At 39.8% G+C, this 24,141-nt stretch overlaps 1 protein-coding gene across 17 annotated transcripts in view; it reads right to left on the reverse strand.

The window, feature by feature from the left end:
• The window catches only part of PIEZO2 (piezo type mechanosensitive ion channel component 2), a 315,029-nt gene that overhangs the window by 81,714 nt on the left and 209,174 nt on the right, over nucleotides 1–24,141 (reverse strand). For 7 of the 17 annotated variants that reach the window (XM_055705164.1, XM_055705171.1, XM_055705175.1 and 4 more), the window contains exons 9-18: nucleotides 19,353–19,484; nucleotides 18,274–18,312; nucleotides 16,329–16,467; nucleotides 15,794–15,930; nucleotides 13,460–13,696; nucleotides 7,940–8,063; nucleotides 6,053–6,303; nucleotides 5,242–5,390; nucleotides 4,320–4,493; nucleotides 953–994 (exon numbers count right to left, since the gene is read on the reverse strand). In XM_055705164.1, the coding sequence (XP_055561139.1) occupies nucleotides 953–994; nucleotides 4,320–4,493; nucleotides 5,242–5,390; nucleotides 6,053–6,303; nucleotides 7,940–8,063; nucleotides 13,460–13,696; nucleotides 15,794–15,930; nucleotides 16,329–16,467; nucleotides 18,274–18,312; nucleotides 19,353–19,484 (1,424 nt within the window). The remainder of the gene's footprint in view (nucleotides 1–952; nucleotides 995–4,319; nucleotides 4,494–5,241; nucleotides 5,391–6,052; nucleotides 6,304–7,939; nucleotides 8,064–13,459; nucleotides 13,697–15,793; nucleotides 15,931–16,328; nucleotides 16,468–18,273; nucleotides 18,313–19,352; nucleotides 19,485–24,141) is intronic. The other 10 variants (XM_055705177.1, XM_055705173.1, XM_055705170.1 and 7 more) reach the window with 3 other exon arrangements.

The raw sequence follows: 24,141 nt of genomic DNA on the forward strand, positions 1-24,141 counted from the left end.
TGCCTGCCCTCACCGAGCTGCCTGTCCTTGCTGATCCCTAACACATGGGCTTCTTACAGACTAGGTTTCTACTCTGGTGGACTGTTAAGAACCCTGGCCTATACTATGTGATGACATCTGAAGAAGGAGTGTGACATGACACACAAATTAACTTCTTGTTAGAACAGGCAGCCACAATTATTTGAACTAGGGATTTTCTTGGCTTTCCTGTTTATATTCAGTAGCAACAACAAACTCAGAATTCCTTCTGCTCTCAGAGCTGATTAAACAAAAGCCCACATTTACTCCAGTCAAATATTTTGAAAGAAACCTACTTTATGAAACTGTTTTCAAGATATCATTTATACAGGGATGATGAAGATTGCAATATTGGCTTTTGCAGTTTGGATCCTGTAGCGCCCAGCTCAGCGCATGAATTAACAGCCTTAGCACGCCATGGTTTCCATGTACTTCATGTTCCATTTGTGTCTCTGAACTGGGAAATCTCAGTCTGTACAGACTCATAATACATACCGCACATTTCACTGACCTGGCCTTCAGATTCTCTTAGGTGCTTGTGAGGAAGACAGGGATGTGTGTATGTGCGTGCATGCAGGCATGCATCTTTCCATGCACAAAAAAAGGGTAAATAAAAAAGCCTCCTCAACCAAGTATGTCTGCAGCCAATTACAAATAGCAATGATTATTCCAGTATTGAGGCAAGGGCAAAATTTAAGAGAATTCCCAGTTGGGTCATGAACTCACAAGGTACAAATATGCAGGAGAGATGTATTAACTGAGCCACCAGCTTTAGGAAACTACAATACCTGAACATTATCTCCCTGTTTACTTCACAGTACTGTATGCAGCAAAGTGTACAGCAAGTACATTTTTTTTTTTAAAGGCAATTAAGAAGTAAGAAAAACGTTAAGATACATTTGTTTTAAAGGAAAGGAAAAGTTGAAGTACCCACCTATTTATTATTAGATAAACACGGCCATTGACTTTGGCGTGACTATGAAGTGGGAGATGAAAGCACAAGAATGCATGAGATGAAAATGGGAAATGAATTAGAGAGAGAGAAAAGGAAACTGTTAAACAGGAATGAATGCACTTTCCTGTCTACCAAGAGAGACACATTGTCATAACAAAGCACAATCTGAAAGCTTAACACACCATGCAGTGAAAAGTCTAGGAAGCTTAAAAATGCAGTACTTCGATGTTTAGACCATATGAAACTTCAGTTAGAACTACAGGTACTTTTCATGGTCCCCAAAATGTGAGAAGAGCCTCTACTGTTTTCTCTCAAGTAAGCCTTAGAATATCCATATGTTTTTAAAACAGATATTTTACTTCTTTTATTTAAAAGAAATCGTGACAGAGCATCATACAATAGAAATTATCTACCTCACAGCCTTTATCTCTGCAGTACCATAACTCACAGTACAGCAAGGAAATAGGCTTGGAAAGTCCTAATCAGAGAATTTTTATTTCTCCTGCAGGTGTAAAATTAAGACAATCAGTTCTGTCATCTTTAAAAATAGTGAGAAGTGCCTCATTCTGCCAGTTCCAATGTACCAGTTTCTGTCCCCTCTATTTGAGGCTGGCAGTGCCTTACTCTTGAACCTACTCTGCAAACTTTGCTCATGTGAAGCAGCACCATAATACATGAACAGCCTCAGCAATTTTAACAGGACTCTTCAGTTAGACACAAACATAATACCACAATTATACATGGCTTTTCAGGGGCAGATGGAGGAACTGGAGCTCTTGTCCCTATTACTTTCATGACTAGCTCTCAACTGCTGTGGTTATTTTAACAAGTTTGCTATTAAAAACATTGAGTTCTGTCTGCTTACTCAAAACTAGGATTCAGTTTCAAAGTAGCAGCATAAAAGCAGTTTTGAAAGGTAAACTAGCTGTTGAATCAGTGCTACAGTTTTCAAAGCAAAAGGGAAAATTAAGTTTTAGTGGCTTTGTTAAGAAAATTGCACATACCCGTGAGTCTTTAATCTGTGCTTTAATTGTCCCTGCAGCTTATTTCTATTGCTAGCATTACTGGTAATTTGGAGTTGGTTGTTGTGCTAGTTCTTATCCAGCTTTATGCATCATCAATACAAATGTCAGCTGAGCTCTCATCCAGAAGCTTTGAACTATAAAGTCAGCTGATGCTCAGTACTGACTGATCAAACTGAGGGAACAAACCAGCTGGATCTTCATATGGCAGGCAGTGTTAATGATAGTACAAACCAGAAAAAGTGTTCTGATTTGGGTATTGGACACAATTGTGGAAGTTTCTGAGGAGGAACAAATGATATATGGGGTAAGTGTGATTCTGAAACACTGCAAAATGGCAAATGTAGCACATATGCCACGTTTAAGAATTAAAAATATCTAGCTACTTATCTGACAGCTCAATATAATCTAACGTACATTTAGACTTAAAAAATTAGCATTACAGTAGCAAGACAGAAAAGCCAATGATCTCACACAATCCTCCTCACCTGCCACTTTACTGTAGCAAGAAGCCTGGTGTGACAATGAATATTTACTTTCAGCACTGTATCTCAAGGCTACTTAATCTGGGCAAAACTTTTTGCTCTCAACAAGGCACTGAAAACATTTTGTGTCTTTAGTATCACTGCTTCTGTCCTTTGGGAATGATGTGTCTTTAGTCACAGTGATTCTTTTCATGCCAGCATTTGGATAGCTGTATAATATTTTGGTATCTGTCATGTATAATAGAAAGATTTGCAAGTAGAGGTTTCACAGGCAGAGTGTACTGTACCATGAACCCATCTAAATCCTGGGAGCACCTTAGGTTTTGGTTTGGTTTTTTTTGTTGGTTTTTTTTTTTTGTTTCCATTTTGTGCCTACTGGATCAGTGGAAGCTGTTTCTATGTTACTCAGCACAAGTGCAAAGTTTGGGCTACAAAAGAGCTTGCACAGTTACTGCAAACTATAATGCATTCCTGCAGATGCCTCAGAACAGGAGCAATCCTCCATTTCAGCTCTGACACCTATCTGGGCTCTGGTTTCAGGGCTTGACTGCCTCGTTCAGAGATGTTAACGTGCACCCGCTGCTTCACAAGAAAATTTGCTCACAGGCCATTCCAAAGGGCCCTTGAATCTACCATCACATTTAGCAATTCAAGAAAAGCAAAAAGACGAAGGTATTATGTATGCAAACAGCCATTGTAAAATGTAAGCTAAAACCCCCACAACATTGTTAGGAAACTTTGTCAACTTGGATTTGTTCTGGTTTTAGCAGTTACTTAAATACAGAAACCAGAAGCGTTCTGTAAAAGTAGAGCTTATTCTCATGCACTGATGATAGGGGACACAAACACACTTGTACCATACATACACTGTAAAGTAGCTTTATATTAAATTGAATGCATGAAAAATATCTGAAATGCTTTTTTAAATCTAGCAAGTCCTAGAGCAGAATTCTCTGTTAAGATAAACACAACACACTGTGGTATACGTGATGTTATGCAGCTAGTTTGCATTCATAGATGTGCAGCTGAGTTACATGTATCATTGGACAGGTAAACACCCAAGAAGTACTGTCTAAATGAATTGGTTTCTTCAATGAATTAGAGTAAATGTCATCACATAATATAACTCTATGTACTATCAAACCATTTCTCTTTCTTGTGCTCCTGGAGTAGGATCCTAGGCCAGACATGTTTTTATGCAGGAGAATATGGAAGAGTTCAACGCAGGAAAAGTGAGGTGCCGGACTAATGAAAAAACACTAATGAACTTCTGGATGAGATCACTGAATGTCTCAAAGAGCTAGAAAAGCCAAGGGTCAGTGCTTTAAAAAGTGACCAAAGGTTTGGGATTTTTCAAGTTCAACTTTACAAAAAGGCCTAATTGTCCAATGTAACTGTGGTATTCGCCAAAGATCTCCAAATCGTCATTTGGGTCTCAAAATGGGCTCTGGAAACCAGAAGTGACCCAAATTAAAAGCCTATTTCCTACTACTGACAGGACTTACAAAAAGGCACACATAGCAATTCAGCATCTAACTCTCATTAAAGGTTAAAGACAATGAGATAAATACTTAAATATCATTAGTAGCTTTGAAAACATATGAAACAAATGAAAATGAACAAATGAAAAACTTCAGTGTGTAGGGTGAAGTGGGGGGAAGACAGATACTTCAGTTGTCATTTGTTTAAGCGGGGTGCTGGATACTGCGCACCTCCTTTTTAAATCAGGTAGACACAGCAAAGGCAAATGACATCTAATGAAACGTGATCATTACAAGGCAGTCAGAAACAGCATATTTATACAGATAATCAATAACTCCATTTATTTTGTTTCTTTACCTGTAAATAGTATTGTCCTGTTTGCTGGTTACAGCTTTCAAATCAGTGAGCTGGAGAAACCGGTCATGGAAATAGTGAAGGTGTAAGATACAAGCCAGCAGGAAGGAGGTGGGGATAAAGATGCGTGTGAATAGCTCAGCCACAGAAAACTGTTTTAAGCCAAGGTCCGCTAATCTGGAAAGAAAACCAGGAAGCAACTAAGCCACCCTTCCACACCAAAATCTTTTTCTTGCTATGAGACACTACTACAAATCATTCGCAATAGGAAATAAGGGGCTGGTACTTGTTACGTATTTTTGCTTTTTAAAATTCTTCTAACCCAGCAAGTTTTACAATGCAAATATCTTGCATTTGGACTCAGTAATGTAGAGAGATACTGTAATGTACAGAGTCAAATGAACCAACCCTGCCACAGATCTCTTGAACCAGATTGAGTCATCTCTAACTGAAATTCCTGCACTGGAGATCCACTCATATTGCATATACTTTCTCACGTAACCTTTTGAGAAATGCCCAACACATAAAGAGGAGGAAGAAGCACAAACCTCCTCATTAGCAGGAGGGCAGGTCCACCTTCATCAGCTCTAGACATCCTGCAAACCTACCCTTAATCTCTCTCTGGACCTTGTTCCTGTGGTCAAGGAGGTAGAGAGAAGTAGTGGCACTGTACTGGAGACAGTGCCAAGGCCTTGGCAGCAGACAGGAGGAAATGCAACTCTTTGAACCCCTCTCATGCCCTTTCTCATCTCTATTGTTACACCAATAAAACTGTGGCCTCAGAGCTGAGCCCTTAGTCAGCTATGCCTGGGGATGGTCTCATGACATTTTTCCCCCACAAGGAGAAAGACTACTCTCAGACCGTGCCAGCACACTGAACACAAAAGTCCAAAGAAAAAAAATGATATTAATCAGAAACACTTACTTTTTTTCATCCAGGCCTGTCATGTTCTTCCACAACCCAGGGAATGACTCAAACTGGTATGTATAGATGAAGATAAGTACCAACATCGTGTAAACAACCACTGACATCCAAAAGTACTTTAAAATCCTTCTCCACCATTCATAGTGCACCTGAAAATCACACACTAAAGATGCTGAAACAAGCTGAAGGCAAAGACATGAATAAAAGTACTGCCAACCAAAGATGATTACTATTTTTCCTAGCTGGCCTAATGTAAACAATGCTTACCATCCAAGGGCAGCCACAGTTCTTTGCGATACAGTTTCTACCCCTGATGCACATGCACTTAAGTACAGATTTTTGTGTAAAAATGTCTGTTGGGACATGGTCACAGACATGAAGGCCAGGGAGAGCTTCAGTCACGCAGTTTCATCACCTAATATGGATGAAAGTTAAGGAAGAAAGGGACTCCATGCTCATCGGGGTGTGGAAGCTGTGTGCACCAGCTGTCACAAGAACTGGTGGCTACGTAGGATGTGCACAAGCCCAGAATTTTCCCACACAGGTTCCAAAGCTCACGATGATGTGGGGTGGCATCCCAGAGCAGAGGTATGTATTGTGTGCATTAACTTATGTGCACCCTGCCTGTCACTATAATCAAAAGCCAAAGGAGAATTAGTCTTAACCCTTTCAAATGACCTTACTATGTTGTATCTAACTAAAGAACAAACATACCATTTATGAATCGTGTTTGGAACTACTTCATTACCAAGTTAAAGGTATGAACCATTGTATTCAAGAACAAAATTTAGTTAACACAGTTCTCACTTACCTGATAGAGAGCCACACAGAAGAGAAACAGTACCATATAGATGATTTTGTACATGACAATTCTACCCTCAAAGCTGACAAAGAAGAACATGCCCCCACAGACGTAAATCCAGTACTTGATGAACATAGCCATCACCAGCTTCCCCAGGACTTTCATAATATCCTGTTCATCCTCATCATCCTCTTCCTCCTCTTCCTCCTCCTTCTCCTCCTCCTGTTCTTGTGCCATTTCACCCTCTTGCAACTCCTCTTCTGCAAATACAGAGTCACATTTGGCCTCTGTCTCCTCTGGAAACTTTTAGTAAGAATTGAAATGGGTGGAAAGTAAAATTTCTGCACACTTAACACAGAAACTTAAACCACAATATTCACATGAGACTGTATTTCTGAATCATACACTTGTCCAGAGCAGGGGAGAGTTTTAACCTCATATGAGCTTCAACCTGCTCCTGGAGCCATACAAGGCATAGCTGTATGTCCTTACCAGACACCCGTCTTCACTTTGTCTGAAATGCAGGCAGCTGTAGCAGAAAATGAGAGCCTAAGGGTTGTGTAACGGATAACAGTCAAAACACTTTCCATAGCAATACCTATACTCTCAGGCAAGAAACCCTTTAAACTGGAAAACAAAGAAACCACCAGCAGCACCAGAAACCTCTCATCTTGAGTTTAAAGTTTAAACTCTCATCTTGAGTTTGAACCTCTCATCTTGAGTTTCATCCTTCAGAGAATATTGTGGTTACCTCCAAAAACCACAAGCAAGAGAAAACATTAACATAAACCCAAACAAGATTAAAAAACTTTAAATGCTGCACTAACACTGCTCTTTTTCAAAGAAACTACCACTTATCCAGCTTCTTCTGCTGTACCTGAGCCACTGCAGAAAAGACAAACTGCTTTTGCCGTATGAAGAGGTCAGGATTCCCTGATTATTAACCTTGTGAGGCTTGTGGAGGGCATAGTAACTGTCCCCCCAATAGCAAGCACATGAGCAAGTATCTAAGTAACAGGGCTTGTCAAACTCATAGCGTGCAGCTGTAACAATTTTCTTCCCATTGAGAACAATACGGAGACTTCAGCACCAAAAGGCTTGCTTTTTGTCCCACTCACCATTCCTGTTTCTCAGACACTTTCCTTGCTCTTGCTTTGCATATCCTTGCAGTGTCCAGCTCTGACTCTGATCAGATATTTTACTGAGACAAATACTGTAATTAATCAAACAGGAAACTATATCACTGCTTCCAGGGCTGGGTTTCTACCATTTCAGTGAGTTGAACTTGTTCAGATCAGCATCCAGAGAGAAAAAAACAGGCAAGGAAAGTTTGGGGGAATATGTGCCCAGTAGCAAAAGATAGAACAGGCCACCGAGCTGCTAGATGAGTTGAAACTGTAGCAGTAAACTTTGCTCTCAGATATGCTTCCGATAGCATGAACCTCTGCACTGAAAATACACATGCTTAGTTTCCCATTAAAATGAGTAGTTTAGCTTCTGGTTCTGTGCAAGTTTTATGTACAAACACAACTTCCAAGGAATTTAGCAACTGATTTTTCCTACATAAACTCTTCTCCCCCTGTGGTTAAACTCCTAGGACAATTAACCTGCTGGTTTGAGTTTGGGACACAGGAGTAAACAGATTATTTGAAAGTCCTGTGATATTTCTCAAATAAGTCATTTTAATTACCTTCCAGTAAAGAGAATTCTCATTTTATTTGACTTTCTAAAGTTCAAAGGTGTTTTATTTTATATCCCTAGAGATAGATGCTCATAGAATTTGTAATACCTTTCTTAGCTATTAACAGGTATCTTGTTAATTGTTTTCAGCATCACAGAAATGCAGTAACCAGAACTTCTATCATGACTGAAGGACTAAATTGGATCTGGCTTTACCTTTTTCTTCATTTTCTTCACTTCCAACTTTGACCTCAGATAAAGTAGCTTCTTTTAGCTGAAGTGCTTTCTGTTCAGTGAGGTGTTGCCTAAGCAGTAGCCAGAAAGTAATTGTGAAAAGAATCTGCAAACAAAAATCAAAACAAAAACAACAGACTAATTGTATTTCCTATGTCCTACTAATACACATATATGTTTTAAAAAATACTGCATGCCTTTGTTTTCTCTGTCTATCAGAAAATGGCACTGATAGCATCACCATCAAAGTGCATCTTTGTAAAAGTTAAGTCACTTAGGAAACACCCTGCATTAAAACCAACTTTATTTCATTTGTTTTCCATTGACTAATCACTTACCATTCTGCATCTCTTCTTAAAGGCATATGCCTATACGATTTTGTTCTACCCCGTTCTATTCAGTTTTTAACTACTGTCTTACAAGATTAAGGATCTTTTCACTATGTATCGAGTGGTATAATTCCCATGTGTTCATTTTTGTTCTTTTTCCCCCCTTTTTTTCAGGGAAGCAGAACATGTAGGTGAGTGTATTGTCATTATTACAGTTTTGTATATCCTAAATCTTTTAATATAGGAGGTTTGGTACTTCAGGTGCTTACATGCAATTAATTTAAAAATCAGAAAATTCTTTGTATGCCGTTAAGTTACATAAGATCCAGTCAACTGAATATGCCTTTCATTTGGAGCGGTTAGAAGATTTAAGATGGCTTTTCATTCTTTGAGGAGCCTTAAGATATGATAATTCAATAACAGCCGGATACCTTAGAAACAAATAAGGATATTTAATGAAAAGTGTGTTTCTGTGTTTTGCAAAAAGCTAAATTAACAGCTTGCAATACTGAGAGATGGTCAAAATTCAGAAAACAGCTTTGATGCCTATTCATCACACACTTGATTCTACATACATTCTACAAGGTTTCCACTGATTTCAGCGGCACAGAACAAGACTTACTTGACTACTTAGCAAGAATAAAATCTCAAATAGGAAGCACGTAAGAGCCAAGGATTTTGCACACAACAGAATGACAAGTCAAGCAGTACAATTTAAAGAACTCTCCTGGTTTTCATCTAACGTGGAAGTACTTAATGGGGGAAAGGAGAGGTCCCAGGCTAGCGACAGCTGTTTTCACTACAGTTAATGCTGTGAGCTACAGCAGATTTTCAGCCTCTGTGAATTGTCACAGCTTCTCCAGATACCTTCTGAAGCTCTGGCCTTTGCAACACGAACTTTTGATATTGTAAAACACAGATTTGTTCTGCGGCAATTAGCTCCATCTCCCTCCTGGATTTATGCCTTGTTCTTTTTGACATTTCCAAAGCCAGAGCTAGCTCTAAGAAAAGACTTGAAGGGTTGCAGATCAAATAAATACTTTCAGTCACCTTCTACAGTATCCCTTTTATTTCCTTTTCAGACCAGGAAACACACATATAGCATGCAGAAAATTATGCAGAAAGAATTACAGTACCTTTCTATTTTCCTCTCTTTGCAGAATACAGTATCAAATCTTTATTTACATTCAACTGTTATTCAAAGGACTTTAAACTAGGAATAACAAGGAGGGACAGTTACTAGCAGCCTTGAGAGGACTGACAAGCAAAGGGTGTCTGGGGTGATACGAACAAAAGGAAACACATAATCAACAAAACAGGGTATATGTGGGGTCACTGAAAACATTTGTATGTAAGCAAGAAAATGTGTTCAAGGCACCATTATGGGGAAACCTTCTACATCCTTTCTGGGAAATCAGCATGCCAGGTGCCTCTCTGAAGTGCCTGTACACTAATGCATGCAGCATGGGGAATAAACACAAGGAATTAGAGACCTCTGTGCAGGGCTATGATCTTGTTGTCACAGACAGGGTGTGACAGCTTGCATAGCTGCCATAGAGAGATACAGACTCTTTAGGAAGCACGAGCCAGGAAGATGTGGAGGTGGAGCTGTGATTTGCATGACAGCACAGCTGGAACATGCGGGCTCTGCCTGGGGATGGATGATGAGCTAGCTAACCTGGGAGAAATACAGAGGCACTGGCCGAGCATTGCAGAGACATGGTTAGAAAAGCCAAGGCCTGAAGCTGAGTCTGGCGATGCATGCTGAGAGCAACGAGAAGAACTTCTGTAAGTACATAAGCAGAAAAAGGAAATCTGGGGAAAATGTGGGCCCATGCTGAGTAGGGAAAGGGCCCTGGTGATGCAGGACATGAAAAAGGCTGAGGCATCAAATGCCCCCTTTGCCTCAGTCTTTGCTAGGAAGACCAGCCTTCAGGAATCATAGGTCCCTAAGGCTGTGGGAAGTCTGAAGCAAGACACACCCTTGGTGGAAGAGGACCAGGTCAGGGCATGCTTAAGCAAACTGAGCATACGTAAATCCATAGGTCCTGACAGGGTGTACCCACGAGTGCTGAGGGAGCTGGTAGATGTCATTGTAGGGACTACTCTCAATAGCTTTGATTGACTGTGGTGACTGGAAGACTGGAAGAAAGCAAATGTCACGCTCCTGTCTTCAATAAGGGCAAGATGGAGCATATAGGCTCATCAGCCTCAACTTGATCCCTGGGAAGGTGAGGTGGTGGGATGTAGAGGAATGAAGGCAGTGGGTTGATTAGCATTGATAATATGCAGCTGTGGCCTTGCCTCGAAGGCAGTGGGTTGATTGACATGGATGATGTGCAGCTGTAGCTCCTTCCTGCTAAGTGGTTAAACAGCCCTGAGGAGTGTGGGAGAGGGGTTGGGTGGAGGGAGAGCAGTGTGGTCTGGCCTCTGGAGGAAGAAGAAACAGCATGGGCAGTAGAATCAGGCTAATGGTAAAAGCCTTGTTGCAGTTTGCTAGTTTTGCCTGTGCTGTGACAATTGGTGCCCTGTGTGAGGCAAACTGATTTGGACTTTAACTACAACAGTAGGACACTAGAACAGGTTGCCCAGAGAAATTGCAGATGTTGCATCATTGGAAGTGTTTAAGGTCGGACTGGGCAGGGCTCTGAGCAACCTGATCTAGTGAAAGATGTCCCTGCCTATGGCAGGGGGGCCAGACTAGGTGATCTTTAAAGGCCTCTTCTGACCCAACTGTTCTATGATTCTAAGATGATGGAGCAGTTAATCCTGGAAAACGCTTCCAGGCACATGAAGGGCAAGAAAATCACCAGGAATAGTCAGTGTGAATTCACCAAGGGTAAGTCATGCTTGACCAACCTGATAAACTTCTGTGATGAAATGACTGCCTTGGTAGATGAGAGCAGCGTGTACTGCCTACCTAGACTTCAGGAAGGCTTTGACACTGTCTCCCATAAGATCCTCATAGACAAGCTGATGAAGTATGGGCTAGATGAGCAGTGAGGTGGATTGAAAACTGGCTGAACAGCTGACTGAGCTCAGAGTGTAGTAATCAGTGGCATAAAGTCTAGTTGCAGGTCAGTAATTAGCGATGTATGCCAGGGGTATATACTAGACCCAGTCCTGTTCAATGTCTTCATTTATGATCTGGATGATGGGGCACAGTGTACACTTACCAAATTTGCTGATGCCACAAAACTGGGAGGACTGGGTGATACACTAGAGGGTTGTGCTGCCATGCAGAGGGACCTCAACAGGCTCAAGAAATAGGCTAACAGGAACAGCATGGAGTTCAACAACAGGAACTGCAAAGTCCTGCACCTGGGGAGGAACAACCAGTTCACGCACCGTTACAGGCTGGGGGCTGACCATCTGGTGAGTAATTTGGCAGAAAAAGCCTGGGGGTCTGGGCGGACACCAGGTTGAACACGAGCCAGCAATGTGTCCTTACAGCAAAGGTGGCCGACAGTATCCTGGGTTGCATTAGGAGAAGTGTTGCCAGCCGGTTGAGGGAGGTGATCCTTCCCCTCTACTCAGCACTGGTGAAGCCACAATTTGAGTGCTGTGTCCCATTCTGGCACCCCAGTACAAGAGACATGGACATACCGGAGAGAGTCCAGTTGAATGGCCATGAAGATGAAGTGACTGCAGCATCTCTCCTATGAGAAAAGACTGAGAGCGCTGAGACTGTTCAGCCTGAATAAAAGAAAGCTCAGTGGAAACCTCATCCAATGTCTATAAATAACTGAAGGGAAAGTGGAAAACAGACGAAGCCAGGCACTTTTCAGTGGTGCCCAGTGACGGGGCAATGGGAACAAACTGAAACACAGGAGGATTCCTCTGAATGTCAAAGAACATTTTTTGGGGGGTGTGTGAGGGTGACAGAGCACTGGCACAGGTCACCCAGGGAGGCTGTGGAGTCTCCATTATTTGAGATGTTCAAAAGCCATCTGGGCAATGGTCCTGGGCAATCAGCTCTAGATGGCCTTGCTTGAGTTGGGGGAGTTGAATCAGATGACCTCCAGAAGTTTTTTTCAGCCTCACTCATTCTGTGAAATTTACACAACACATCATATTCAGCCTGAGACCCCACCAGACATCTTATAATGGTTTTATGAGGGTGGTCAAATCATAATATATACTCAACAGTTCCCTTTCTTGACACCAGCTAGTTTTAGATAACATATTTGATGATATAGTTAATAAAAAAGTGTCAATGTTCTCTTTAAAACTTAGAGTTTTAACAAGTTATTGAGGCAAACTGTAGAACTTCTCTTGCAGAACCCCTTGAACTTTAGCTCTCTTACTAAACTAGCCCAACCTATGAGAGAAATAATACAGCACTTGCAGGTTTTCAGATGCATTAAAGACCCAGAAATGGTTGTCCAAAGGGCACTGCCAACATGAAAAATCACTTACAGAATCACCTTAAATAGTAATTAGGAGTCACAAGGGAAGTGACTCACTTAGTGCAAGGAAAGCAGTGCCAACTAGATGCACTGAGATGCCCCTCTTGGGTACTCTAGGAAACAGCTTCCTATTTATGCTCGTGGCCTCCCCAGAAGCAAACTTGCCAAATAAAATGCATTTTGTAGTGCTTTCAAGACATCAAACTAAAAAAAAATCTATCACACACAGAGGTCAACAAACTCTTCTGTTTCTGACTTGAAATGGATTCCAACTCATGCTGCTTCAGGTGTAAGGATAAAGAATTAAAGTTTAGTCACAGCTATGTACTGCTGCTTGTGCCAAATCACAAGGGAGTAAGCAGTATTGGTAACTGCAACAACACCACAGTTCCAGTTGCCATCATATTTAGAGACAGACCTGACATTCCACGTGCATCAGTCTAACAAATCAAATCACATTTAGTTTTGCATCCAGTTTACAGAGCTAAACAAGTGAGCAATTTCCATCCACCAAGAATTTTCTACAGAATTAGCATGAAAATCCACAAAGATGTCTGAAACGTTTGTTTTGGTATTAGCTTAATATGCAAGAAACAATTTTCTGAACACTATTTTTTAATGCCTTACCCTTTATTGTAAAGCTGCTACTGAGCATGGTTATACTGAATACTAAAGACTCATTCTTAAATGCCAAGAGATTTACTTTTTTATCACCATATATTTTGTGGTTTCATAAATAAATCTCAACTGTTTGTAACACCTACCTTTGATGCCAGCTCCCCAGGTTCCTTTCTTTCTAAAAAACCAGATACTTGAGGAAGCTCATCATTCTTGAGCTCGATGCTCCATATATACTGCAGTGTTAGCAGTAAATTTCCATAGAAAACCATGAATGGTGAACTGATCATGGCATATTTCCTTCGGTCCCGAATCATCCACAATGTGCAAGACCAGATGAGTAACACAAAAGTCAACCAGCTGTGATATGTGATACTCCACGCCTTGCAGGAGGAGGAAAAAGATATAAAAATGCTCAGAGATACATTCAGGAACGACACTGATGCATACTGCCAGTTACATTTAACTTATGCTTCTCGACTCTGCACACATTTTCATTGTCATGAGACTTTTCACCCATATTAATCACCTGATGGGCCGGCTACAATAAAACCCTTGGGGAACATGCAGAAAGTGGATTCTTAAGCCCACAGCTGAGGGTGAACCCTGCGTTGTGCATTAATGGCACCTTGGTAAGGTTTGTAAGCAGACTTATTGCTTCTCATTACACCAAACTAAAAGAGATAGAGAATACAGGCTAACTTTTGGGCACGCAAGATATTGCAAAACGGGCAGCAAAGAATTCAGAGTAGGAATAGCAAAACGTATTCAACAGCTACTAAACTCAAGGCTTGGAAAGATTTACACAACTATGCTAACTCCACACTCTTCTAGTTTTTGGGGAATCAATTTCAAATGGAAGGCTGTGGTATGCACACACTGCGCACACCTAATCTCAAGAACGATTAGACTATGCTAACCACATTAGATTACCTGAAACACAACTCCAGAATGTTTTCTACAGCTTGCAGAAATTCGTTACTGAAAACTGCTCTATTAAAAACGTGGGCAAAATGGGATTTTCAGTGTTTTTTATTAACATTACATTATCAATTTAGGGCTAAATTCAGCTGTAGATATGCTGGTTTAAGTACAGAATGACTCTCAATAAAACATTTCAGATTCCTTTTCAATTTAAATAGAAAAGCTTGAAACATTAAGAATATTTCAAACAGTTTAGCTCCATCCCGCCCTTGGAAATTATGTTTTTTAAGGGTATGTGTAAAACACTAATATGGCATTTCTCTGTCCCCATATAAGAAAATAACTTACACTGAGCTGTCTTTGGCTATGGTATAAATGAAACGTGCAACAGATCACATCATAAATTCATAAATGAATCAGGGTCATATAAAATAGTGATGTATCACTAAGTAAAAAGCTAGTAGTGTCCCAATATTAAACTACAAGAAAACTCTTCAAATATATATTTTCCTTTGATATGGAGAGATATGACTCTAGAAATTAATTAAAACAGAAATGCAGATCATATGAAGCAATGTGAATTTAAAAAATAGGAAAAAGAGGCATTGTGTCAATACAAAAAGAACTACTTGCTAATGTCTCAGAATGCATCAAGTCAGTCCAGATTCTCCACAAGGAGTCTGCTTTATTTAGTTGAGAAACTTTTCCTGTTAAAGGACAGCAAATACAGTTTGAAACTTTATGCAAACAAAAAGCAGCCAAGCTAATTTGTTTTACCATTTTTAATGCAAAATTGGGCCAAGAAGCTTTATGGTTAATTTCATCACAGTTGAAACCTTTCCAAAACAGTAAAACCAAAGCTTTCATTGGGAATATAGAGATCTAATTATTATGCTGAAAATTTGTTACAGTGTAGCTCAAGGTACTTGCATAAAGTGGGCTTAAAAGCAAGCAACAACATGAGAAAGACAAATAAGGGAGGTAAAACAACAGCAAAATCTTGCTTGGTACATAGTATTTTCCTTGAGACCTTTCTGTGTCAATGTAGGAAACCAGGCTTTACAGGATCTTTTCTTCTCAAAGAGTAACAGGATGCATGTTTCAACCTGAAATAGGAACTATATAGATATATTTTTTTATATCACTATGGAATGCTTTAGTTTTGTAGGCAAATTTCTGAGTTAAGGAAAAGCATGACAAGCCTGCTTATGGAGAAGGTTGGGAATCGATAGAAATTGATTTTTCAGGTTTTCTGACATTCAACAGACAACAAAACCCAGGGCTCCCAGTCCTGGAAATGTGACACTTTACCCAGAACTCCATGTGTTGCCCTATTTATTTAACAGGCCTGGGAATTATGCATTAATAACCTAAAACAAACCCAAACTGATGCAGACACCATATTGATGTTTTCTAACCCTGATGCAAACACTTACTGAAAACCAATGAATGAGTTTACTTTCGGGAAAACATTGAGAAGATACATTTATTTGTAAAATTAACAGCTTTTTTTGTTTGGGTTTTTCTGTGGTTTTGTTGTTGTTGCCACTACTTACCATCATGGCTATCAGAGCACAAATGTAACTTTGTTTCATGATAAATTGAAACACAGAGACTAGGGCATGTAATTTAACATTTTCTTTTTCCGCCTGAGTAACTTCCTCTTCCTCTTCGTCCTCCTCTTCTTCCTTTTCTAAGTAGAAAAAGAAATTCTTATTTGCAATTCATGCTGGTCTAAAAGTAGTATATGCACTCTCTCCTGGAATGATTTCAGTTGTAAACACTCTGATGGATACTTCTACAGCAATCAGCAAGCTAAAGATGGGAGCCAAAGAAAAATTACATTTGAGCACAGTAAAGCAAAACCCGCAATCACTATGTTGGTAGACAAAGTATTTTGGATAGTATATGCCTACAGCCCCATTTACAAAATTGCTGTATGGTCAGCCATCATTGTAAGGCAACAGCAATTATTTAACTTCAACAGGCCAAAGACCTTTACAAAATGAAAATAAATGCTAAAGGCAGTGATTGGAGATACAGAATAAGAAAAAATATGGAACTAAGGGTAATTCCCAGGCAATTCACTACCTGACATTTCATCCGAAGTCTCCCATTTGTACTGTGGTGTTGAATACATGTCTGCTTTGGCTGGCCCATTTTCTAATGGCAGTGTGGGGTGGATGGTGTGATAGTCAGCAGGGTTCCCATTCACTGTTACCAGCAGCACCTGCCAGGACATCAGAGAGAGGCACTGCATTTAGGGTGGCTCTGAGGACAATGTGACACCTACTTCTGCACTTCGCTACTGTTGAATTGCCAGTGTGAAAGGAGCTTAACCAGTAACTGCAGTTACTTCCTTCCAAAGCAATTGGTGTGTTTTAGTCATGTTGCATGCAAAACTAGCGCGTAACAGCTTCCAAAATTAATTGTTGTTAGCTTTCTATGCAATATCAATAGAATCACAAATCTGTTTCAATGCAGTTTTTTAGCAACAGTAAAATGCTGCTGCAACTTTGAACTTTTGTAAATATTTCCTTTGAAAGATTTCAAGTTTTTTTCAAATTCCCAGAATGTCACATTGCATTAGGTAACACTTCAACTTATACACAAGCAGTCTGAAAAGGAATAAAAGTATAGATACATAAGCAAAAGCAATTAAGTTACTGCTGAGCCATGGCAAATAACTGTTTGCACGCTCTTGGTCTGTCCTACCCATGAAATTAAATGGAAAGAACAAACCGTGCAAAGGTGGACTAAGTTAACACATCCACAGCTGGGGAAGGCTAAGGTTGATCACATGGCTCAGTATACAAACAGTAACCCAGCGAGCCCATCTGCAGACATACTGCCTTTCCCAGGTTAAATTGGCTTTTTACGGCCCAGCTAGGAAAGTATCATTATATGTCCTGCACTGAAGTTAAAGCTATAACCAAAACTTCATCCTCCTTCTTATGCAAACTAATACATCAAGATTTTCAGGCTTTAGTTCGCATCTAATTATTTCCACTAATTATGAAAACAATGGTTACAGACTACTTTCAGTTTTAAAATTGTACTGGTGAGATCTAAATTTGCTGCCATTAATAAAACCAGTTGTGGTAATTATTGTTTTTGATGCTACATGTATGCCACTTGGTAGTACTAATTCAGTACTCTTTCATTGTTTGATTTCTGTGGCTTAAATTTCAGCCCTTGTGCTTGTTTGAATTAGGGCTCCAGCAACCACAAGCATAAATACCTCTTGTATTGGCAGAAATTCATGTGCAATGGGTTACCGATGGTAGCACATCCTGAAGACTGACTTCTGCTTAGGCTGTGAGATAGGAGCGTATTTTGCCTGTTGAAACTATGCACAGGCATGTGGAATATTTCAGAATAGTATCTGGGTTATGTTCAGTTATATTCAGCAGCTACACCAAGCACAGGCTGTGAAGCACATTTAGATTTGGTTATAGCTGCTCCCAGACTTCAACTGCACCTCCATTCTCCTGTGCATGGTGAACAGAGGATGTTTCTGCTTTCAGAGTCTGCTAGGGTCTATAGCAGTCAAGATAAATGGATCATTTGCTGTCTGTTCAAAGAAAGACTTGGATTTTCTGTAATCTGTAAATTGAACTCATGTGTTGTCAGTCATGCTTTAAGGGCCTCAGCATTTCAACACGAATGAAAGAAAAAATTACAGCAAAGAAGCTAAATCAAGTTTTAAGACAGCTTGCATTAGAAAGCATATTCTGGTATCTTTTATGGTTTAAATAACCCAACGAAATAGCAAAGATTGCTTGCCAGCTGGTACTACTACAAGCAGTTTAACTTCAAACCATCAATTTTAGGGCTAAAGTTTCTCAGTGCAATTATTAAAGAAGCAAAACCCAATTATATTTAGGATAATCAAAGTTATAGGGTAAATGGTAGGCTAACAAAAATAAAGAGGTCTGAAAAATGTCACCTAAGGTTTTATCTTTATGTATCAGTGTAATCTGTATTTACACATATTAAGAAGAATTACAAATACAAAGACTAGTAGTATACTAACATCCGATGGCTTGTATTCATCTTGGGTCATTGACAGAAGCTGCAAAAAGCAATGCAAGACAAATTATTAAAGAAGCATGGCTCAAGCATTAATAAGTCTAACTTTTTGAATACATGCATGCATATTGGGTGACTTTTGCAGATTTGCACTAAGAAATTCAGAAAGAATTCTTAAAAAGCCAGCAGAATTGTACACTATGCTCCATAAAATGATATTTACTGTGCCATGGCATTGACATAAATTTACACTATGTTCTCGTGAATTCAAAACCAAAACTAAGAACGTTGCATTGAGATTTTAGATACTAGGTCAAAGAATTAATCAGTATGGCATTACTGATTAACTGCTTTCTAATGTCTTTCTAATGATCTAATGCTTAAAAACTAAGTTTTTAAATGATCATTAGAATTACTGTAATTAAAAAAATACTTTCCATGAAATGTTATAAAATGTGATACTTCATTCATTTGCCTGAGCTCTGGGGGATTGAGTATATGTGGCTCAACAGAGTGTTTGTATAGCCCAAATCTGACTGCAACCCATCAAAAGAAATTTTGCACTATGGCTCATGAGGACAGATGGTAGAAAGCTGGACCTTTCCAGGAGTTTTCACACAAACTGCCTTAACTGCCCTGCTGAGAATATCCAACAAGGACACCAGTATGCTTGGAGGAAGGTAAGCTAGCAGTCCTCCCTTACTAATGACAGTGTTAATTAGTAGTTATACGGCAGATCAGAGCTTTACATCAGCAGACTTTCTTGCTGTTTTGCACAAAGATAATGGCCTCATGCCAAAAGCCTGGACCTAAACTTATTAAATGTGGAAGCCAGAAACGCAGAGCATGCTCTTTCTTCAGGTCCTTCCACTGACTCTTGTTTTTTTCATTAATTTTTACAAAATATATTCCTACTCTGCCACACAGCCTTGATATTGTGTATGATTTATATAATCACACATGAAGATCTTCTTACTTACAACCTATATAATGCGGCTTCACTTAATTTCAAAGTAATTGTGATAAAATTAACTGACTGATTAAAAAAAAATTAATTCAGAGACCCTTCCCCTCCAGCCTTACTTTTCTCTCATCAGTTGTATAGTGGCTTGCATACCACAGACTTCGTCTTCTCTCTGCTGTCATTGGAATTGGGCTGCAGGCTATTTCTTTGTCATCCTCCCTGCTAACAGATTTCTCTTCATCAGGCATCTGCTAAACAATATAAATGACAAGACTAGTTACAGCTCTCTAAATAACAGTTTTCTCAAAGAATTTAATTTTCCCCTAACTGATGCTCCCTCTCCAAAGTATAACTTTGAAACATCTTTTAGTACCTATCGTGCTCGATCTGTGACAGATGACTCTTACTAGGATGACATTTTCAGAAATGATGACAGATCTTTTCTATGACTTAGTTCATCAATGCCAAGATGTTTCCTGATAATTACAAGACACTAGAATTACCAACACCTCCACAGACTACCTTACTATACAGTCATACCATAAGCTAGTAAGATGTCTAATTTTCAAGGTAGTGTATTGAAAAAAATTCACTCTTCTCATCTGCCTATATATGTGAAAAGCCAACTCTGCTTCACTAAACAACTGAAGAACTGAAAAGATCAAAACCTTTTGAGCATACGTATCTAGCATTAAAGGTTAACCTAATTCACCAATCCATGCCTCAGTATGTAACAAAGTAGTCAGTGCTGTTCATCCATCTAGGCTCATCTATTCCTGCTTCTAAATCAAGCCATAAAAATACCCCTGTGCGCTCATGCTCACATGTCAGACAAGATGACTGGAGCAAGCCAATATGGATTTGCCAAGGGTAACCTGATTGGTTTTTACGCTGAAACAACTGGCTGAGCGGATGAAAGGAGAGCTGTGGATGTCAGCTACCTTGATTTCAGCATCTTTGATACACTGTCCCACAACATCTTTGCTGACAAGCTGGTAAGATACAGACCTGACAGATGGACCACAGGATGGGTGGAGAACTAGCTAAACTGTCTTGCTCCAAGGCAGGTAATGGATCTAGGTCAAAATGGTATTGGTCATGAGTGGAGTTCCTCAGGGACTGGTGGCAGGTCTGGTACTATTCAGTATCTTCAAAACTATCTGGATGGAATTGCACCCACACAAAGTCTGTGAATGATACTGAACTGTGTGGTAGAGGTAGATGGGCTAGAAGGAAGAACTACCATACAGAGACAGCGCCAAAAAAAATCCACAAGGTTTAACAAAGATAAAGCCCTGCATCTGGAATAAACCCACATAACGGTAAAGGCTGTGGACAGATTGTGTGGGAAGCAGCTCTGTGGAATAGGCTCAGGTAGCCCTGGTGCACAGCAAGCTGAACATGAGCCAACAGTGAACTCCAGCAGCAATGAAGGCAAACATGTCCTGGACTGCATCGGCAAGAGTACTGCCAGCAGATCAAGGGATGTAATTATTCCGCTGCACCAGGCAAGTGTCAGGCCATACCTGTAATTCAGAAAGAAGGGTGTTTTTTTCAGCCTTCCAATACCTAAATTGTAGTTTTAGAGAAGACAGAGGTGCTCTTCTCACAAGGAGGCATCATTACAGGACAAGAGTCTAAGGGCATATTTGCTTCAGGGAAATGCCTTCTGGATATATATAAAAAAAATATCATTGTGAGAACAAGTAATCACTGACATTGGCTGCTTTTGCTGGAAACATCCAAGACTTGGCCCTGGACAGCCTAATCTGAGGCCCTGCTCTCACAAGGAGTTGCATGAGATGATCTGCATAGGTCCCTTCCCACCTGGACTGTTCTGTGACTGTGATTGTCCATGATCCACATGCTCTACTTCTTCATCTGTGACAGGAACTATTACCACTAAATTGAGGAGGACTGCTAACGTACCAGTCTTAACTCATCATAATTCTATGGCCCAGTAGGGGTATGGGGCCTCTCAAATAGACTTAACATGGACGTCATGATAGCACAGTGACAAGCGGGAGACCTGGGTATGTGTGCACAAACCAGGCTAGGTTACAGCTCCTCTTCAGGCTCCTCCAGACCTCTTCCTGCACTGTGCCTCCTTCTGCAATCTTGAACTTCCCAGCTGAGCTGTTCCAAAGCAGCAACACCTTGCTGTTTATACCAGTAAGAGGAGGAAGCTCAACGGTGTGGTGCTAAAGGGAGGAAAGGGGATGCTCTGGAACCAGTGGGCTGCATGTGGAAGGTGTGAGCATCTTCAGCACAGTGTTGCTCTGCAGGACTCACAGGCCCAGCGATAACATCAGGGACAATCTGCTACTACTGGTTACTCTGCCCTCTGCCTTTGCCCAATTTCTCATTTTGAACCTTAGACCTTGACCCTGCTTTTTATTTTTATTATTATTTCCTCTCTCTACTTGGTTTTCTGGTTTCTCCTGTCTTCCCAAGACTTCATGTGGGTTTTAGATTTTTGGCTTTGATGGAAATAATAAGTATTCAAAATTTCAGAGGAAGGTATGCAAGAAAGTTAAGTGAATATTGTGGAATAATAATAGCAGTGGCTATACCACTCTGACATCCATTAATGCCTGAATGTTTATCTCAAAACTAGTAGAAATGGTGAGGACTAAAAGGTATACCTACCTATGCTTCAAAGTACTGCTTTAAAAAAAACTGTTTGCAAAAAAGTCATGTACAAATACAAGTGATTCTAATAATAAATGTAAAGTTCTTGAGTCAGGTTCTACGTTGCTGTTGAACTCATCAAAGCTCAACAAACTCTGAATGACCAAGTTCAAAGAATTACCAAAACTCTACTTCCTCGCATCACAATCTCCACTGGTATTGTTGTTTAGAGTACTAAGTCAAATCCTCATTCCTACAGCTGTCTTGCTTCATAAAACCACCCCTGTTCAGCAAAGTACACAAGTGGTTGTGGACCCTGGGGCAAGGTCTTACTGACTTCAGTAGGACTTCAGTGGAAGTTCAGGAACTTTGCTGACCTGCAGCCAAAATATAGATTACACACCAGCTTTAGTAGTGTTATGCTGAACTTACCCTGTTATTAACTACAAAACAACCTGAACAGTTTGTTCGTTAGGACTTTTTTTTTTTTTTCTCTTGCCTATTTTGTCCTTTCTACTTAGCAGATACTTGTATTTCTGCTTCAAATTCAGTCTAAGTTGACTTTTGGTTTGCAACAGAAATATCCTGGTACTTGCTTTTTTGCTTAAACTTTATCTACTGCCAACAAAGAGGTATCTGATGGTATAAAAGGTAATTGTTGTCTGAACTTCAGGTACTTCAAAGGCAGGGTCCCAAACTAGGCTTTTAATGAGAACTAGCTGGCAATAAGTGTTCTCATTACCTATGCAAAAACGGCTGGTACAATAGAACAAGAGTAAATCAGTACGCCAGGCAGAAGTCTGCAAAGCTACCCATGGGGACAGGACATTCAAACATCCTAGCTGGTTTTGAAACTCTCTCCATTCCAATCCTAACAGTAAGGTCCTATTTTTAAAATCTTGACTTAGATAAACAATGGTTATTAATTTAGTTTTACTTCTCAGAGGCAATGGTAGCCCTTTTCACATAGGACTGTGTATTTACATTTGATTGTGAAGGGGCATTCCTAGCCAAACTGTAAGATGAAATAAACTGATTCTATGTCACTGCCATTTGAAACTTTAATATAAATGTGGACCATAAAGAAGCTTATCAACAGCATTTAGTTTGGCACCAGGGTGACCAAAACAATACCAGAAGACCTAAGATGTAGACAGTGATTCTAGGAACCTATTTTTAGCCTCAGAGACTATAGGGAAGGGTGGGAAATCTTGTTTTTCTCAGAAGAAAAGTCAGAAAACACAGTACTAGTCATATGATCACAACTTGTAAGAGTCCTTTGACTTGTCTATTTCTTCCATTTTTTTCCACTACCTGACCAACTCTCAAACGCCTCTTAATTCAAACAATTCTAAAAATTTCATAAAAGGAGGCTACATTAAATTGCTGTAACTCTGTTGACTTCTGTACTATTCCTTAACACTCACTGGCGGGAATGAATGGGCCCTATTCATACATTCAGTACTAGCAGTTACAACTATGAGCTGAAATCTCCAGAGGCAGATTGCCTTTTCTTATTTGCAAAGATAGAATTTCACAAGACTCAATGCTAAAACAAATCAGGATCCAAAATAGTGGGCATAAGAAAAGCAAAACTTCCACTGACTGCCAAGGGCGTTTTACATGAGTAAGATCCATACAGAATCCCGCACAGAGACTGTACACTGAAATCTCATACATGCCATACTTTGACAGACTGTGGTGCACACACAAAAAACTTCAATCTGAAACTCAAGATTTGAAGTCAGCATTGTTCTTGTAAAATTGTCCATCAGTTGCAGTATTCAGAAACAGTCTCAAAAGCATCTGTCTGAGAGACAACTCCTGCTGCAAGCCAGCAGGAATTTTGCTTACATGAGGACCCGAAGATGCAATTCAACACAAGAAAGAAAAAATATCAGGCTACATGTCTTACTCTGTTTTTAGAATCTGCTATGCCAGTATTATATTTAGCTTATGTACATCTATTTAGACTGAATAAATATTTCCTTATGCATAAAGTCATACACATTTTGTTCAAAACAGGTTTTGTTCAAGAGATTCTTTTAAACAAAATTTCTAAGATGAGCCACTTATTACTGTACATGATAGCTGTATACAGAGAACAAATGATTTACACTAAACAGCACATAGCACATTGTCTTTGCCATCCATCCAGCTATAAGTAGGTTAGGGGTGAGATCCTAAATACAGTGTATCTTTGAAATCACTGCAGACTGCATAGGCACGTTATATACTTTGTTCCATAATGAATCAAATGCACCACAAACCCGAAAA

Source organism: Falco cherrug, chromosome 3, assembly GCF_023634085.1.
Source record: "Falco cherrug isolate bFalChe1 chromosome 3, bFalChe1.pri, whole genome shotgun sequence".
In the NCBI taxonomy this organism is placed as follows: domain Eukaryota; kingdom Metazoa; phylum Chordata; class Aves; order Falconiformes; family Falconidae; genus Falco; species Falco cherrug.